At 54.5% G+C, this 18,478-nt stretch overlaps 1 protein-coding gene across 1 annotated transcript in view; it reads right to left on the reverse strand.

The window, feature by feature from the left end:
- The window catches only part of NPAS1 (neuronal PAS domain protein 1), a 103,177-nt gene that overhangs the window by 15,388 nt on the left and 69,311 nt on the right, over nt 1–18,478 (reverse strand). Inside the window, exons 5-9 of the mRNA XM_067557329.1 lie at nt 11,686–11,775; nt 4,503–4,695; nt 2,724–2,839; nt 1,814–2,010; nt 1,226–1,332 (exon numbers count right to left, since the gene is read on the reverse strand). Of these exons, the coding sequence (XP_067413430.1) occupies nt 1,226–1,332; nt 1,814–2,010; nt 2,724–2,839; nt 4,503–4,695; nt 11,686–11,775 (703 nt within the window). The remainder of the gene's footprint in view (nt 1–1,225; nt 1,333–1,813; nt 2,011–2,723; nt 2,840–4,502; nt 4,696–11,685; nt 11,776–18,478) is intronic.

Here is an 18,478-nt window from a genome sequence, read left to right on the forward strand (position 1 = left end):
CTCACCAAAGAGAAGGTGAAGGATGACTTGATTCCCATCTATTGCTATCTACCTGGGGAACTAAATACTGAATAACGAGCTCTTCAGTCTAGCAGAGGAAGGTCTAGCACTATCCAGTGGCTGGAAGTTGAAGCTAGACAAATTCAGACTGGAAACAAGGCGTACATTTTTAAACGAGTAATTATTCATTGGAACAATTTACAATCTTTGAGTCGGTGAAATGCCTGGGGGCTCAGGACGAATTGCCTGGGATTCAGCACCTCGGGGCGGCCGGGGAAAGGAAAAGTCTAAGGGCTGCAGCAGCTGCTGCTGGACAGACAGTGCCACACACGCCCGGAGGAAATCCAGCAAAGGACAGAGCACATGAAAAGGTCTCTGCAGCACGGCCAGCTCCTTCGCCAGGGAGAGCACACTGCACAGGAGCAACAATCGGGGAGGCAGGAACAGAACAGCTTTCAAGCAAACCTGATGTTGCTGGAATTCAAAAAGCAGCTGCAGAGGCAAGTTGGTCTTTGGAGCTGCTCCCAACACAGAAGCAGCTCAGAGCCAGGGTGGTGTAGGCAGCTTTACCCCAGCGAGCGAGCGGAACAAAAAAGACTCACACGCCAAAGAGGTAGAGGGCAGAGGCATCTCCTGCAGAGGGGGCAGGGGAGGAGGCTCCATTGGCAGAGACCAAAGGGACAATTCAGCAAGTCTCCAGGGAGAGCATGGGGACATGACTTTCCTTTGCACTAAGATCCCGGAGCCATCCAGCACACGGATGTGTGTCACGGTAGCGCCAACAGAGAGCAGGGCACCCTGTTGTGCTAGGGGCTGTGCCCACACATCCAGGGCGTGGCAGTCCCCACCCTGAAAAGAGTCTAAAGAGACCGAGGAAGGACAAATAACCTTATTGCACAGATGGGGGGAAACTGAGGCACAGAGATTTTTTTTTAAGTGACACATTGGGGAGCCGAGGAACGTCTGGGACTCAAAGTCTGGTTTCCTGGGTGCCCAGAGCCTCGCTCACACAGCACTTCCCATCAGGCCTGAGGACATCGATCGAGGCCAATGCATCGGGCTGATGAAATTTATAAGCTAGGTACTCCAGCAGAGAGTCCTGATCACTATGTTCTGGAATGTCCCTTTATGTTCCTTTCCCCACCAACATGGCATGGGCCCGTCACCCCACAGGGAGGAAGAGCTGGGGCAAACCAGAGCAGGAGACTGCAACTGAGTTGCTTACAATCCAGGTGGCTCTGCCGGATTCCTTCCACGTCCTCGCCATGAACAAACTGGTAGCAGCTTTTCCCCACCAGCTCCGAGGGGCACAGGTCCATATAATCGCTGATCCTGTGGGCGGAGAAGAGGCAAAAGCAATGCAGGTTAGAGGCAGAGATGGGAAAGGGTGGAACAGCTGAACAGCCCGTCTCCCGCCCTGGCGTAGGAACTGGCGAAGAAGGGGTGCAGAGCTGGCATGCACCAGGATGCTGTTGGGGGGTAGGGGCCAGATTCTGAGCTGAGGTAAACTGGCACAGCTCCACAGATGCCAGCTGGGGGTCTGGCCCTATTGATGCCAATGAAGCAATGGCGGATTCAAACCAGATGGGATCCGGCTTCCAGAAATGGAACGGCTCCCTCGTAGCAGGGCCGTTATGCAAGGCTGTATCAGATATTAACCAGAGGCCTAAATAAAAGTCTCAGCCCAAATTTCTCTCTGACATCACTGCAGTTACTCCAGATTTGCCCCAGGGTGGCTGAGTGCAGAACTGGCCCTATCTCCGCTGACACCACCAGAGTCACTCCAGAACCAGCCACCTGCCCCTCGACCCACCTGCTCTCGCAGTACACGATCTGCAGGTCCATGTTGACCCGGAACACGAACATGTGGCACTCGATGCGCACCTCGCTGAGCGTGGACGGCGGCAGCGTGTGGGCCAGGGCCACCAGCCCCAGGACTCGGCTGAGGACCGAATGGGCGTGGGAGAAGGATGGCAGGCAGGGGCGGAGGCGGCCGGTAACGTGAATCACCTGTGGGGGAGGGGGAGAGAGAGAGGGTTGTGTGTGGGAGAGGAGCATTTATTCCCTGAGACTTCATCCCTGTGGCGTGAGTCTGAGCTCCAAATGCCGGGGCCGGGCTGGAGATGGGTCAAAGGGAGCTGGGGGTCAGAGAGCGGGATGTGGGCGATTGTGCCAAGTGGGTGGGGCAGGAGCCAGCCAAGCAGACGACTTACTCCAGGCCAGCTGCACTTGTCAGCTTGTCCGAAGACTGACTCTGCTGCAGGCACGCCAGGTGCCTCTTGCTCCAGCCAATCCATCCGGCCCAGGTTTGGTTGGACTCCTGTATCCCTGCGAGCTTTCATGCTGTTGCAGAGCTCCCGACCCCGGGTTGGGGGAGGGAAGGAAAGGCTGGCACTAGTCAGTCACACCTTGGAGACGGGGCAGCAGAGCAGGGCCCCAGCTGGGGGGGAAGCATCAGGGCTGTGGGGGGGAGCCTGAACACGAGAAAATGACTCAGGCTAAGCTGGAGGGGATGAGCTAGGGGAGAAGGAGACGGGCTTTCAGGGGCTGCATTGCAACTCATCAGTCAGGTGCCTGGGTATGAGCGCCCAGGGGGTGGGTGGGATCACCACGAACCTCTGCAGGAAGGTGCTGTGCAGGAAGTGTTTCCCCATCTGCTAGCACAGAGGTTTTGGGATCCAGGGCCACTGCCCATGGGAGATCACGGCCCCAGGACCCTTTACCTTGTAGCCGGAAGTCTTCACGTGCAGCCCTCTCTTGGTCAAGGTAGATTTCATACGGACGAAGAAGGATCGTTCCAGGGCGTCATGCGCCGGGGGGGCGTGGGAGCCGGAGGGATCTGAGACAGACATGACGCGGTCAGTGTCATTGCTCAGGCACCTAGCACGCCCCACACCCAGCTCTGTGCAAGTGGGGCGTGGTCATCCACCTGGGGCTCTGGTTGAGGGGCGTGGCCTTTTCCAGAGTGAGGCTGGCCCACAAATAACTGAGGCGCGGCCCCTTCTGCGCCCTGGAGACAACCTGCTCAGCCCAATCTCCCCTGTGCCCCTGGCCTCCACCCAGCCCGACAACTGTCATCCACCCCACAAAGGGGGAGCTCCCAGTGTAAACCACTCAGCTGCAACATCACCCTCCCGTGTCCCAGCCTCGGTCACCTCCCCTCTCTTACGCTGGGGACTCTGGGTTAACTGGCCCCATCAAATCATCCCCTTGACCTTGAAGTAACCCACCAGGTCCCCCACCCCACATGTCTGACCATCCAGGAACAGATCCCTTCAAAACCCAATTCCACCATGACTCCTGCATGTAAACACCCCCCATCTCTGCTTGTTCTCTGCCTCCCGTCCCCCTTTCCCCCACTGTGCTCAAAGTGTGCTGGAAAAGGGTGGGAGGGTCTCTCATGATTTGGGAGCTACCGTTGGGCTAAGCCAGTGCTTAAAGTGCACGCCCTCAGTTCCCTGGCTTGCAACTCCCCACTTTAAGAATCACCTGCAGAAGATACACCCCCCCAGAAGCACGCGTGTGCCCCGAGCCGCATTCCCCAGCAGCACAGGGGAAGGGCCGCTGTCTGCTTTCCATCTCGGGAGCCCGAGTGCGCCCCAGGCTCAGCTTTATATCTCATTCTCTTTTACTTGCCTGCTTTGTATAAATCTTTTAAAGGTTCCCCAGATAAAAGCCCAGCAGACGGATATCAAATGAGATGGAAGGCGACTGAAAATTCCTTTTCATTTCTCGCCGCCCACCTGTCTCCTGGACACTGTCTTCTCGGCAAGGCCCTGGTGGGGGGATGCGGGGTGTATAGGGGGGAGGGAACCGAGAACCCCTGGGTGAAGGCGGCTGGTGGGGGCCAGGTGAGACTGACTGAATACCCAGCCGGCGCCGAGTCAGCTCACACATGAAAGTGACGAAGGGCTGGGTAGCGCCAGCATGGCAAAAATTCGAAGGCTCGGGTGAGCCAGGGGGACAAGAGGAGAGGGAGAGGTGTTGGAAAGAGAGAGACGGGAGGAACAGAAAGAAGGAAGGGAGAATGGGGGACGGGGGGGAGGGAGGAAAGAAGAGAGAGGGACTGGGGATGGAAGAAAGGAAGAGGGGGAGAGAAGGGGAGAGGCAATTGCAGGGGGGTCTAGTGGTTAGAGCAGAGAGGGCAGGTTGTCAGGACTCCTTGGTTCCACCCCCAGCTCTGGGATGAGGCGTGTCGAATGGTTAGAGAAGGGGGGACTGAGCATCAGGACTCCTGGGTTCTATTCCTGGTGGGACAGGAGCAAGGTCTAGTGGTTAGAGCAGGGAGGGCAGAGTGTCAAGACTCCTGGGTTCCATCCCCAGCTCTGAGACAGGAGGGGGGGGTCTAGTGGTTAGAGCAGAGGGGACTGAGCATTAGGACTGCCAGGTTCTTTTAGCAGCTCTGGGGTAGAGGAGACGAGGGGTTGCTGGGGCAGAGGCAGAGAGTTGGGGAGACATGGATTCACGGGCTGTTTCCAGCCAAGCAAGAGAAGTCGCGTTACCGGGTTCAGAGGCCTCGATCAGGGAGGAGGAGCAAGAGGAGGAAGAGCCGGCCCCAGTGAGACCTGGCGGTTTCTGGCTCCCCACTAGAGAGCCAGCAGCATCGAGAGGCGTCTTGAGCCCCAGCTGCTCAGCGACCTCGGGGTGATCTCCGGGATGGATGTAGTCGAAGACGCTGCTGCCCGTCAGCTCCACCTGGAAGACAACAGAGATGGGTGGGGGGCATCAGGGCTGGCCAGCTGCACCCCCCCACACCCCCGACCCCTATTTGGGGAGAGAGACAGGCTAGCGGGGCCATTCCCCTCCCGGCCCCACTTTGCGGGACTCATGCTCGGTGCATCTAACACCACACCGGCTGACAGACCCAACCCATCCTTGTCCGAGTCACCGGGCTTCCATCTGCCCCACTGTTCTAAGCCAGATCCTGTGCCGCCCTTCCAGGCAGCCAGCAGAGAGAAGTGAGATCAGGAGATTGTGGTGTGAGCCTGGAGGCTGGGGGAGCTCTGTGGGGCAGGGGCTGACTCTTTGTTCTGTGTCTATACAGCCCTGGCACAACTGGGTTTGGTCCAGGACTGGGGCTTCTAGGGGCTACCATAATACATCTAATAGCAATAAAAATGTACAGCACCTGGCACAATAGTGGCCCCCTCCATGACTGGGGCTCTGAGGCACTACCATAATTCACCTAATAGCAGTAAAAATGTACAGTGCCTAATGGTAGTTCTAGATGCTACCATAATACACCTAATAGCAATAAAAATGTACAGCACCTGGCACAATGGTGGCCTGGTCCATAACTGGGGCTCTTAGGCTCTACAACATCTGAATAAATAATAATGGGATCCAGCCATGAGGGCAACGGAGGAGGGTAAACCCCGGCAAGGTCCCCTCGATCAGAATGTGCTCTTGTATCACAGGCAGCTGTCACCACACTGGGGTGGAGGGAGAGGGGGGCTCTGGATCTGGAACGCTTGCCAGGGATGTGGTTAAAGCCCCACAATCTGACTTGGACACAGGATCCCCTCGAGAGGGGGCAAATACCCTGACTAGTTAGATGCTGGAGCTTGATACATTTCTGACCTGGATGATGTGCTGTGCTGGCAGAGACAAGAGCTGATGCCTCAGGAGGCCTCTTCCAGTCCTGTGTAGCCTGGGAGTGGACTGCTGAGTATCTCTGGGGTGTCAGCCTGCCCCCCCCCCATGTCAATCAGCCCTAGCAGCTCTCACTAGCACTCACCGATCACACAGGGCTGAGCCTTGGCTAACACAATCAACCTCTGGGTGGAGCGTGCGCGCGCACACACACACACACACACACACGGCACCATCCACAGAGTGAGGTCACCATGCGTGACCTCCGAGCCGCTGCACGGGAAAGGGCAGTGCCCTCTTTGCCATGCCAGGGCCCCGCCGCCTGCCTGGGGGCGGTGGCATCCCACTGGACTACGTAAGGTCAGTGCTTCAGGTTAACATTTCCCACCGCACAGGGAAGAGGGACGATCAATAAATAATCAGGCAAAGCTATTTTCTTCGCCTGCAGGGCCAGGGGCTTTCGGAAAGGCTGAGCCTCATTAAAAGCGGAAAGGCTCGAGCCCGGGCTTCCAAGGCGGTGGCTGGAGACAGGCTGCATAGGAGACCAGCGCTGCCCTTGGGCCTACACGGGGGGGAGAAGGGGGTTGGTTGAGCCCACAGGCATATGGCCTAGTAGGGTAGAACAGGGTTTGGGGGGACTGGGAAATAGGGCTCACGGGCTGGGGTACGGCTGTCTCTGTGTTCATACAGCACCTAGCGCAACGGGGTCTTAGTCTGTGACTGAGGCTCCCAATTGCTACCACAATACCCCCAATTGCACTAAAATGTTCAGTGCCTAGCAAATGGGGGCCTGGTCCATGACTGGGGTGCCCAGGCAGGACATAATCTAAAAATGTCATAACATTCTCAGCTCTGGGAGGAGAATGGGTCTAATTTAGCAATTAACTGTGAGCAGGGATTCCTGGGTTCGGCCATTGATTTACTGGTGCATGCCACTATGTGCCTCAGTTTACCCCTCTGAGGGATGGGAAGGCTAATACTTATCTTGCACTGGGGCTCGCAAGGGTTAATTAACATGTGTGAAGGGCAAAGTCTGGACACCCTGAGCCACTGGCAATGGCTGTGGCCGGCCCCTTTGCCCGCTTGCGCCCAAGGATCTCAAAGCACTTGAGGAATATGGCCTAATGCCGCCTTCTTGCCCGCAGGTAAGGGAGAGAGAGAGATTGCTGTTGTTAGTTATTCAAGGGAGGTGCCCAGACGCCACAGGGATGGGTGCCATGGAGGAGCCCAGAGAGTGGCACGCTCTGATGCAGCATCCTTCGCCTCTTTCACGCTCAGGGGCGATGAGGCTTGGGGATGTGCCCAGGGTCCCGCAGGAAATCAGTGGCAGAGTGCGGAATGGTGCTCAGGCGAGGCCAGATTCCCAGGCCTGAGCGTTAGCCACTAGCTCATGCTGCCTCGGCGGCAGTGCAAACACTGAGTACCGCAACTTGCCCAGAAGGAGGCTTCTGCCAGCTAAGGGGGATTAGGCGCTGGACAGGGCAGATGAGGGGCGGAGAGGAGGGGGAGCGGGAGCAGGGGTATCAGGGAGCGGTTTATCTTTCCATGGGGGTGCATGTGTGAGAAGGAGCATGGGGAGACCACAGAAAGAAAGATCTTTGCAGGGCAAAAGGGGTTGACGGACGGAGAGCTGGAGTGTGTGTGTGTTGGGGCGGGGGGTGGGGGGAGCAGATGAAAGATGCTTCTCCAGGAATGGGGCTGGATAATACTGAATGCCCTGGAGTCACAGCGCTGGGCCAGTGATGGGCGGGGTGGGGAGGTGGGTGGGGATTGCTCAGCAGCCCTGATCCGATTCCTAGCCTCAGAGCCGTGAGGCACGTCTCCCATCCTCTACCTCTCCTCAAAGCCTGCGGCAAGGTCCTCTCAGTCAGCACTCACTGCTGTTTCAAAGGCTGCCTTCCCCTTGCCTGGGGTGGGCTCCAGGTGTGCAACGCTCCGGGGATGCGTGAAAAGCGCCTGTGATCTGACTCAGACACAGGGGAGCCCTCAGCAAAATCCTGGCCTGCAGCTTAAACTATACTTCCACCAGGCTCCTTGGTGGGGGCCAGGGCTCGTCTCAGCAGCCATCACACGGTGCTCTCCATGCATGGGACAGAGGCTCTCATCACACGTAACCAAAGGGGATGATTAGCCCTCTTTCACTGATAGGGAAACTGAGGCACAGAGTGGGGAAGGCACCAAAGGTCACACAGTGAGTCAGTGGCAGAGCCAGGAGCAGAGGAACCCAGGAGTCCTGAAGTCTAGTCGTTAGACTGGGGGGGTGGCTAAGAGTCAGGACCAAGTGTGCCCAACTCTGGGACAGAAGTGGGGTCTAGTGGTTACAGCAGAGGGCTGGGAGCCAGATCCGGATTCAGTACCCAACGCCAGGAGGGGACGGATGTTTAGTGGTTAGAGCAGAGGAGGCTGGGAGTTGGGAATTCTGGGTTCTATTTCCAAGTCACGGCAGGGAGTGTTGTCTAGTAGCTAGAGCAGGGGGGACTGGCAGCCGGGACTCATAGCATCTATAATGGTGAGAGAAGAGGGAGAACTAATATGCAGGGCGCTGGGTTCTAACCCCATCTTTAGTTCATTGCGTGAACGCCCCGCTCTGTGCCTCAGTTTCCCCATCGGGGACTGTTTCCCCAGCTGTAATCCCTTCCTACCTCATACATTGAACCAATTTGTGCTGGCTGAATCCCAGCTGGGGACTGAGCCCCCCCCCTCCCATTACCAGGGCAGGAGGGATGTACTCGCTGAAGAACAGCAGAATGCAATAAGCCAGGCCGGACATTGGTATGACCGGCTCTGCCTGACAGGATCTATTGTTCCAACGCACAAGAAAGGAGCCTAACAACATCTTTGAAGTGTCTCTGTTCTTCCCCTGACAACAAGAGAACAGTGGGAAAGGCACGGAGCTGGGGGGAGGGGGCAGGGGGCAGGAGGCCCATCAGCGCTAGGAGGCTGCATCCAGCCTGATCGATGGATTGATCCTTTCCTTTGCTCAGTGCAGAGCTCGGAGCCCGGGCTCTGCCTTTCAACTCGCAGTTTCCCCTACAGCGATTAGAACTGAAAGGGAAAATAAAATGGGGCTGTAAAGCACCGTGCTGCATTATTGAAGGGAGCGTGAGGCAGCGAGGGACCGGGGCTGAGGCGTTTGGGCTGCACCGGGGTTGAGGATCAGTGGGGGCGGTTGGCGTTTGGCTTTCCAGATGCTCATCTCCAGTTGGGGTTAATGATCAGACATCATCATTAGGATCTCAAAGTACACCGTGTGTATTTAACCACACTGCTGACCTGTCCAGGTGGTGGGTTAGTTCCCATTTTATAGGCGGGGAAACTGAGGCACAGAGAAAAGATGTCCAAGGTGTCAGAACTGGGGCTAGAATGCAGGAGTTTTGACTCCCAGCCCCCACCCCATGGTCAAACGATTAGATCCCCCCACTTCCCTCCCAGAGCTGGGAGGAGAACTCAGGAGTCCTGGCTCGTTCCCTGGGCTGCACTGATGGCTCAGAGTATAGCCACAGCACAGTCCACTCCAGCCATGCCCCTGATCCACCCCCATGGACCCCTTGGGGGCAGAGAATAGCCACAGCGCAGTGCACTCCAGCCACACCCCCCAGCCCAGACCCTACAGCAGGGAGCTGTGTGTACGGCCCTTACACCGGCCGGCGCAGCTTGCTGCTCCTGCCCTATTCTCTGTGTGTGTGTGTTGGGGGTACGGGGCCTCCACGCCCCCAGCCACAGACAATCCAGCCCTTAACGCAATCATCAATCAGAAGGCAACACGTGCCAGAGAGCCCTCGTCTGTTGCTGAGATAATTACTGCTATTAATTATTCATGCTGCAAGGGCCAAGAGATGCACCACCAGAAAAGGGGAAGGGGAAGGGGAGCCAGCCGAAAGGTGAAAATCAGCTCAGACAAAGCCCTGGTGTTTTCTCAGACGCCGCGGCATGGTGATTACCATGCGTGTCATGGCTCAGCTGGGGCCGTGGTGCTCTGAGACTACGTGCAAAAAGACTTGGTGCTAAAAGGGGATCTGCGTGGTAGAGGGCCCAGCCAGGTCTCTTGATCCGTGTGAACCAGTTCCGCTGAGGCAGGGGAGCCCTGGAGGAGGTCTGAGGGAGACGGGAGGGCTCTGCCCGTTGGACGGGAATTGTGCCCAGTCTCACCACGCTTAGGTGTTCAAAATCAGGAGTCTGGTCTCCCAACGCACCCACCCCCAAAATCGTGAGATTGGCTTAGAAATCATGAGATTTTTAAGCCGCTGTAAATGTTGGGTTCTGTTGATTTGCCTTCTGGATTTTTTTGAGCCTTCAGGGGGTCTTGTTTTCCAGCTTTCCTCCCAAGCCATGGAAACGTATATTTGTTTTAAACGAAAGCTGCGACCCTCATGTGACCCAGGAGCTGAGCCTTCAAGGGAGTACACCGATACCGCGAGGGCTGGTGATGCTGGGGCGCTGGGTCTGTTTCCCAAAGCTCTCCAAGAGCTGATTGGCATTGCATTGTCTGTCTCCATTGGTTTTGTAGAGGGGACGGATTGAGGGGCCAGTGTGGGGGTGAAGTGAGGGTGGATATTATGGATATTTGGCCAGGGGTGGAGGAGGTTCTGCTTCTGGCTGCTAGGAAAAGATCCTTACCCCTGAACGCAGAGATGGGGCTGAACCAAACCCATGGATCTGGGGGGCATCTGGACCAGAACTTGTGCCAGGTCTAAACAATGTAGCTTGTGCCCATCCCTGCCCAAAAGGCTTTGGGCCTGATTCTGAGTTATTCCATGTCTGCAGAGGTAGGAGGCTTTAAGCCCTCTTTGTGCACCCCATATTTTTTGTCCGGCCCCAGTGTCAGCTAGAGCAGCCTCAGGGCTGCTCTAACTCATGTGCTATGTACCCTGGGGGCAGAGGACAGACACAGCACAGAACGCTCCGGCCACATCCCCAGTCTGTCCCCTCTGGGCTTTAGGGCGAGAGAATAGCCACAGTGCCCCAGCAAAGCATGCTGTGGCCATGCCCCAGATCCACCCCCTATGGGCCCGATTCAACAAAACACATTCTTTTGTGAAATCATATAGACAAAAATTGGAGAACATTTTTTGAAATTGTCAAAACACCCATTTTCGGAAGGCAAAGGTTTGATTTTTCCTATACAAACCGACTTGTCATTTCAAAATTTGCTTTATTTTATGTATAAAAAATGTAAAATGGAAATTAAATGCTTTGATTGGCCCAACATGAACTTTGGGGCGGGGGGAGGGGAAGGAATTTCAGTTCATGAAAAAGTTCTAAATTTTGGTTTTTCCTCCTGATTTGGGATGAGAATAAAAATAAACAGAAAGGTCAAAATTTTTCCCAGGACAGAAAATCTCTTTTCCGACCAGCTGTAGTTCCCAGCAGCACCCAGGCTGGTTAATTGCCCCAAGGAATCTCTGAGAGGTGGGGGAACTGGAGACATCTGATGCACCCTGGAGCATACGCCTCCTTTCCTTGCCATCCTCTATATCTAGGCTCCGCAAGGCGGTGACCAGTGGGAACCTATTAGCACGGCGAGCTCCCAGTAAAAGACAATTCAGACATTCATCTAGGCAGACCACTCAGCATTTTCCATCTACAGCCCTCAAAACAGGTCGCTATCATTATCCCCATTTCACAGCTGGGGAAACTGAGGCACGGAGCTGCCCACAGACAGAGAAATTCAGTGGAAGAGTTCTGCCTCCATAACCACCTCACTGCTCTAATCACTAGACCACACTCCCTTCTCAGATCTAGGAATAAGAACCCAGGCGCCCTGACTCCCAGCCCTGTGCTCTAACCACTAGGCCACCTCGAGCCTGTTGGATTCTGTTAAACAGTTACAGCCTAGCTCTTGTTCTCATTGAACTGAACAAGAGCTTTGCTATTAGCAGAGCTGCTGGGTGTAACGGTGACGCTCAGCGGTGAAATGGGAGACACCTTTCCAGCCACTGATGCACCTGACCCGGTAGATAGTCGCCTTGTTATTCTCACCGGGTCATATTACTCATGCATTTTATGCCGCTGCCTGCTCTGGCCACCTGATTGGAATTTATTTCCAGCGCAGATCCATTATGCATGTTAGTACACAGCTCGCATCACTCCTACCTGTGAGAGCCCGAGGTAAATAGACACCGTCTCGGAGATGTAAAGAAACTTCCCCTCTTGGTTTAGTGCAAACACAAACCCGTCCAGAGACTGAGAAGAGAAGAGAGAGACAGAGAGAGAACAAATTTACTATGCAGCTCACTCTGGTGGCGGCACAAATGCATTCGGTGCCAATGGAATTAGCTCGCCGTTGCAAACGCTTTCTTGTACGCGCTCCGTGCTCAAGCGAAGTGACTCGATTTCCAGAGCTGGCCACCACCTGACTGGACTTTCAAAGAAGACAATTCAATTTTGGAGGGCGGGGAAGAGGAAACATCTGCGCGCTTGAAATAACCCGGTGGATGAGAAAGCCAATCCGGGGACCAAAGTCCCCTCTTAAAAGCTGCAGCCTGAGAAATCTAACAGCAATCTTCCCTCTGTCTGTCTGTCTCCATCTAGTGTCACCCATCTTATACTCAGGACTGTCTTTTTGTTCCATGTTTGTACAGGGCCTGGCACAATGGGGGCCTGCCTCATAACTGGGGCGCCTAGGTGCTACTGTAATATACCTAATACCAATAAAAATGTACAGTGCCTGGCACAATGGGGGCCTGGCCCATAACTGGGGTTGCCTAGGTGCTACCGTAATACATCAGGCCTCACTCCAGGCCTCCAGAGAGGCAGCTCAAGTCATCCCAGCTGATCTGATCTTTGGCCTCCCTTGTGTCTCGTTGAGCGCTTGCTGCTGGTTCCTGGTCTGTGGCCTCACCTGCCCCACTGGACTGAGACTGGCTCAGTTCACACCATTTATTAGGTGGCCACCGCTTTGGGTTTCCATTGCCTAGTTTTAATCACGGAGTACAATGCTGCACAGCTCTTTATCCAGCCCCCTGAGCCATCAAAAGTGTCTGTTTAAATAGGGCCACACCTGGCCAGATGTGGGAGGTTGGGTCCCTTAGATGAACCTCCCCCAGCAGCTGCTTGCCAGCATCCCAGGTACCGAGACCACAATCTGGCCTAGGTTCAGGCGTGATGATGAATGAGGCACACCTGGAGCTGTGCGGGCACGTCCCAGGGCACCCCCACACACACAGTAGGCTCAGACCCTGGAGATGTTTAAAATGCTGAGCCATGACCTCGTGGCATGGCCCCCTCTTTCACCCCAGCTGCTCAGGGAACAAGGAATAATGGACCGGCTTGCAAATGAGACACAAATTTATAGCCCACTGCAATTTATGCAAGAGGCAGGAAGGTTAACTCCAGCGTCCTGGCTAAGTTCCAGCGCGGTTGATTGTATCTCACCTCCGTTGCATACAAGATTGATCTTCATGGTCTCTCCTAGACTGGCATGCGGCCACACCCTCCAACAGCCCCTGTGCCCCACCTCACAAGCAGCTGCCTCTCAGTCTTGGGCAAGGGATTCCTGTGTAAACAGCTGCTGCTAGAGGTGGCCACATCTCAGTGCTGTGTGAGCAATCCCTGTATAAATGTCTGCCCCGCTGCACCCCAGAGGTGGTTGCATCTCAGCAGTGGGTGAGAAGTCTTTGTATCAACAGCCTCCATTGCCCCACCCCAGAGGCAGCCAGAGCTGAATACCAGGTGAGGGAATCTCCATCCTTAGTTTTTAAGCCTGTATAGCAGAGGTTAGTCCTAAACTAGATGACCTCTGCCTCATCCTATGCCAGAAGCAGCTAAGTTAAGGCGCAGTGCAGAAAGTCACATCCAGAAGGTTAAATCCTGGCATTTCAGCACCAGATGACAGAGCCCTGTGTAAACAGCTGCCATAGCCCACCCCAGAGGCAGCTGCATGTCAGGGTAGGGTGAGGTTATTGCAGGCTATTAAGACGATTTCATCCCGAGTCAGGCTTTGCCCGTCTGGCCATCACTCCCTGCAGCGCTCCTTGCCCGAAGCTGCAAACAGAGCCACTGAGCCTCTAAGGGCTAAACCCCGCCCTGGCGTAACTCAGTGGAGTTACACCTGTTTATGCCATGGCTGGACTGGACCTTGCGCGGTGTTCATTCAGCTGAATGGCGTGTTAACCCTGCTGCCCACTGACCGCCCCCCAGTGCTAACCCTTTCAGTGCTGGCTGCCTGAGGCGGAACAGCCACCATCAAGCTGGGGACTTTTCTCCCCCAGGGGAGGGGTGGGTGCCCCATAGGTCAGGCTGCGCGTAGCTAGGGTGCACAATAATCCAATGAGCGCAGATGAGCCCAGACTGGCTACCAGGGGCACTGGGCAGCCCAGACAGGCTTTCCTAGCTTGGCTGTACGCAACTGTACAGTTGGTGCCAATCTTGGGTGATTTTGCTGGCAGATTTCTTCCCCCTTCCCCCCGAAGCTGTTGCTGGCTTTGAGTTCATGGTCCAGTGAACTGAGCACAGGGGTGGGAGCCAGGATGCCTGGGTTCTGTTCCCAGCTCTGGAATGGGAGTGGGATCTAGTGGGTTAGAGCAGGGTGAACTTGGAAACAGGACTCCTGGGTTCTATTCCCAGCTGTCGGGAGGAGAGTGGGGTCTAATGGGCTGGGAACCAGGACTCCTGTGTTCAATTCCCAGCTCTGGGAGGGAATGTAATGTGATTAGTGCTGGCAGGGTGGGGGCTGGGAGTCAGGACTCCTGGGTTCTATTTTGGGCTCGGGGAGGGGAGTGGGTCTAGTGATTAGAGCCGGGTGGGCTAGGAGTTAGGACTCCTGGCTTCTAGTCCCAGCTGTCGGGAGGGAAGTTCTTGCTAGCATTAGGAGTAGGAAAGGCTAGGAGCCAGGACGCCTGGGTTTAATTCCAAACCCTGCCACCAACGTTGCATGGGACACGGAGGTGTCTCTTGACTGCCTTACAAGCAGGGATTAGGACACTGGCCCTGCTTCTTTGTAAAGCTCTTTGAGAGCCAGAGACGCCAAGCCCTAAAACGAGATACACTCAGCACTGCTCTAAGGGCTCCGCAGCCCGACCCGAGGGTGGCAGGGAGGGATGCAAGGTGAGCTCCAGTCTCTGACACAGGCCGTGCATGCGTGTATGCGTGTCACTCTCTCAAGGATCCTAGGAACAGGAACAATTGCTCTGAATGCTGCCTGAATACATTTGTGCAATCACAGCCCCCCCACACACACCCTGATACGGAGAGACATGATAATAATGGGAGATGAATGCCACTGACAGTCACGTTAACACTCAGCCGCTTTAATTACCGCTGCCAGACTAAATTGCTTTTTTATCAAGTGGTTGCGATGAGCCGCTCAGGTCAACAATAATTAAACATTTGACACCCTTTTTTTGAGGGGGGAGGGGTCCTTTCATGTGATGGGGAATTGATGGGGTGAGGAGAACGACCCCCCCCGGCAGATTATTCCTATGTCAAGTTTATTACAGGCGAGGGAAGGGAAGGAGTTAAATGTGAAAACTACCAGGCCCTCCAATAGAATCCAACCTGCTCTGGGATGTTCTGGGCCCTGCACAGTTGGCTGGAATACCATACTCAGAGAGTACTCCGTGGTTGACAGTCAAGCTGGAAGGGCTTGTTGCATGGGGTCCTGCAGGGATCTGTCCTGGGTCCGGTTCTAGTCAATATCTTCAGAAATGATTTGGATACTGGCACAGAGCGAGTACACTTCTAAAGTCTGCGGATGATACCAAGCTGGGAGAGGTGACAAGCGCTTTGGAGGACTGGATCAGAATTCAAAATTATCTGGACAAACTGGAGAAATGGTTTGAAATAAACAGGAGGAAATTCAATACGGAGAAATGCAAGGTACTCCACTTAGGAAGGAAGAATCAGTGGCCCACATTCAAAATGGGCAATGGCTGCTTAGAAAGCAGTACTGCAGAAAGGGAGCTGGGGGGTCAAAGTGGATCACACACTAAATATGAGTCAGCAATGTAACACCGTTGCAAAAAAAGTGAACATCATTCAGGGGTATATTAGCAGGAGTGTTGTAAGCAAAACATGAGAAGTAATTCTTCCTTTCTACTCTGTGCTGATCAGGCCTCAGCTGGAGCATTGTGTCCAGTTCCGGAAGCCACACGTCAAGAAAGACGTGGACAAATTGGAGAAAATCCAGAGGAATGCAACAAAAATGACTAAAGGTCTAGAAAACACGATCTACAAGGAAAGATTGAAAACTGGGTTTGTTTAGTCTGGAGAAAAAAAGACAGAGGGGGGAGGGACCTGAGAACAGTCTTCAAGTATGTAAAAGGTTGTTTTAAAGAGGAGGGTGATAGATTGTTCTTCTTCACCGCTGGGGAGCGGGCAAGAGGCAATGGGCACAAATTGCAGCAAGGGAGGTTTAGGTTGGACATTAGGAAAAACTGCCTGACTGTCAGGGTAGTTAAGCACTGGAACAAACTACCCAAGAAAGTTGTGGAATCTCCATCATGGGAGGTTTTCAAGCCTTAGACAAACACCTGTCGGGGTTGGTCTAGATAATACCTAGTCCTATCTCAGTGCAGGGCACTGGACTAGATGACCTCTCGAGGTCCCGTCAAGGCAGGGTTTCAGTTTGGCTGATTTGTCCAGTTGGACCAGCTCACAGAGGCTAGGTAAGAAGGGGTCTGTTTTTGGAGGCTGTGGAATCTCAGCTTTCATTTAAAAGAATCAGTAAGTCTCTAGGCCTTACAGATGCGGAGAAAATCTTGAGCATCATGAACCCTGAGTAACCAAGGCAGCCACCCATGGCTCTGAGAGAAAGGCAAACTGACCTCCTGCAGCTCCATGACACATTAACTCTGAAACCTAGCGACGGCAAGGCGCATCTCAAGATTAGCTATTTAACTGTTGCTAAGAGATGGAGGTACTATTCCAGAGCTGGGAAGGGAACCCAGGAGTCCTGCCTGCCAGCATCCCTGCTTTAACCCAGACCCCACCCAGAGCTGGGCATACCCTTTACATACCTCTGGGCCATCCCAGAAGAGATTTGGATTCTATTCCATTGTGTATAAAACCTTCTCGGGGTTGAGGGGCTGCTAATGTTCACATTTAACTCCTTCCCCTCCCTCACAGCACAATCTACCATGAGTGGCACCTCAATTTGTCTTGAGTGGGCGGGGCTTGCTTTGTGGGTGGGGCTTGTTAGAATGACTCACCCCCCCCTTCCAGTTTGACCCCACATTGCTCATGGCAAAGAGCTGGGTGTGATCTCTTTGTTCCTCACAGTGGCATGCTCCCCCCCCTTACACATACACTGTGGGCACTATGGGCTGGTGAATACAGCCCTGGACTGAGACAGGGGGAGCTGGATCTTATTCTTGGCACTGCCACTGGCCGGGTGGGTGGACGGGCTTGTCTTTTCCCATCGCTGTGCCTCAGTTTCCCCAACTTTAAATGGGGCTACTGCCCTGTTTTGTAAAGCTTTGAGATCCACTAAAAAAACCCTACATAACAGCTGTAAGTTATCGTCTCTCACAGCTCTAGGGATAGACCCTAGGAGCCCTGACTCCAGTGCTCTAACTACTAGACTGCACTGCCTGCCCAAATCTGGGGATAGAGGAGTCCTGACTCTGAGGCCCTCCTGCTCTAACCACTAGAACCCCCCCCCCACCCACTCCAGAGCTGGGATCTATTTCATGGAGGAAGTATAGCTCCTATAAGTATTATATATGGCTTTATAATGAATTATTATTGAATTTCCTATAAAAAATAATGGCTTAAATCAGAGGCTCCCCACCTGGGGTCATCCTCTGGGGCAGGGGGAACAAGCAGGTTTCCTGGGGTCACTCTCATCTCCTTCCTTTCGAATGGGAAGAACAGGAGTCCTGAATTTCCTGGGAGAGGGAATCCTGGCCAGTGCGATTGGCCTATTGCAACACTGGAGGGGGCAACATTAGGAGCAGACTGGAAACCATGGGGTTAAACTAAAGATGAGAGGTGGAGGGAGGCACCATTGCAGCCTATGAAGCAGGCAGGTCCAGGCTATTCCATTGCAAGTCACACTGAGCTCTGGGGGGGTCCCCTCCATCCCCAGCCTCATTCAGGTCCACCTGATTCCCTGCAAAGCAGCTGTCAAGCTGACCCCCCGTTTCCTACAGACCCCTCCCCTCCAGTCTGTAATGCAATTGCTCAGAATGAAGGTGCATTAGCCCCGGGGCAAGCGCTGGGGGCCAGCTAGGAAGCAGGTGCCTGGGACACGGAGGAAATGCAGTTTGCAGGGGCCTGGCCGAGCAGCGCAATCGGATTATGTGCCTGGCCCTCGGCGCCACGCTGGCTCCCAAGCCAGTAACTCAATAACGCGACTGCTCACCTCGGTGCTGGGTGCACAGCACCTGTTCCGAGCCCCCGCCAGAACACCCTTCGGGGGGGGGATGGGTGCAGGGCGATGAGCTGAGCAAACAGAAGCGGATTGTGCTCTGTCTGCTCCATGTGGAGGGGCTAGGAGTCAGGACGCCTGGGTTCTAGTCTCAGCTCTGGGAGGGAGAGTGGGCTCTAGCGGTTAAAGCGGGGGGAGAGGGGTTGGCAGGATTTCTGAGCTTCTTGCCTTTGCCACTGATGTGCTGAGAAAAATCACTTCCTACCTTCTTCCCAGTCAGGGGCTGCAAGAGTTAATGAGACAGCAGCCCCTTCCATCCAGGGGATGAGGTGGATTGTACCCTCAGCAAGTTTGCAGATGACACTAAGCTGAGGGGAGTGGTAGATACCCTGGAAGGTAGGGATAGGATACAGAGTGACCTAGACAAATTGGAGGATTGGGTCAAAAGAAATCTGATGAGGTTCAACAAGGACAAGTGCAGAGTCCTGCACTTAAGACAGAAGAATCCCATGCACAGCTACAGACTGGGGACCGATGAGCTAGGCAGCAGTTCTGCAGAAAAGGCCCTGGGAGTTACAG

This window comes from Emydura macquarii, unplaced genomic scaffold, assembly GCF_026122565.2.
Source record: "Emydura macquarii macquarii isolate MOO-44397 ecotype Brisbane River unplaced genomic scaffold, CSIRO-AGI_Emac_v2 contig_1790, whole genome shotgun sequence".
Taxonomy (NCBI): Eukaryota; Metazoa; Chordata; order Testudines; family Chelidae; genus Emydura; species Emydura macquarii.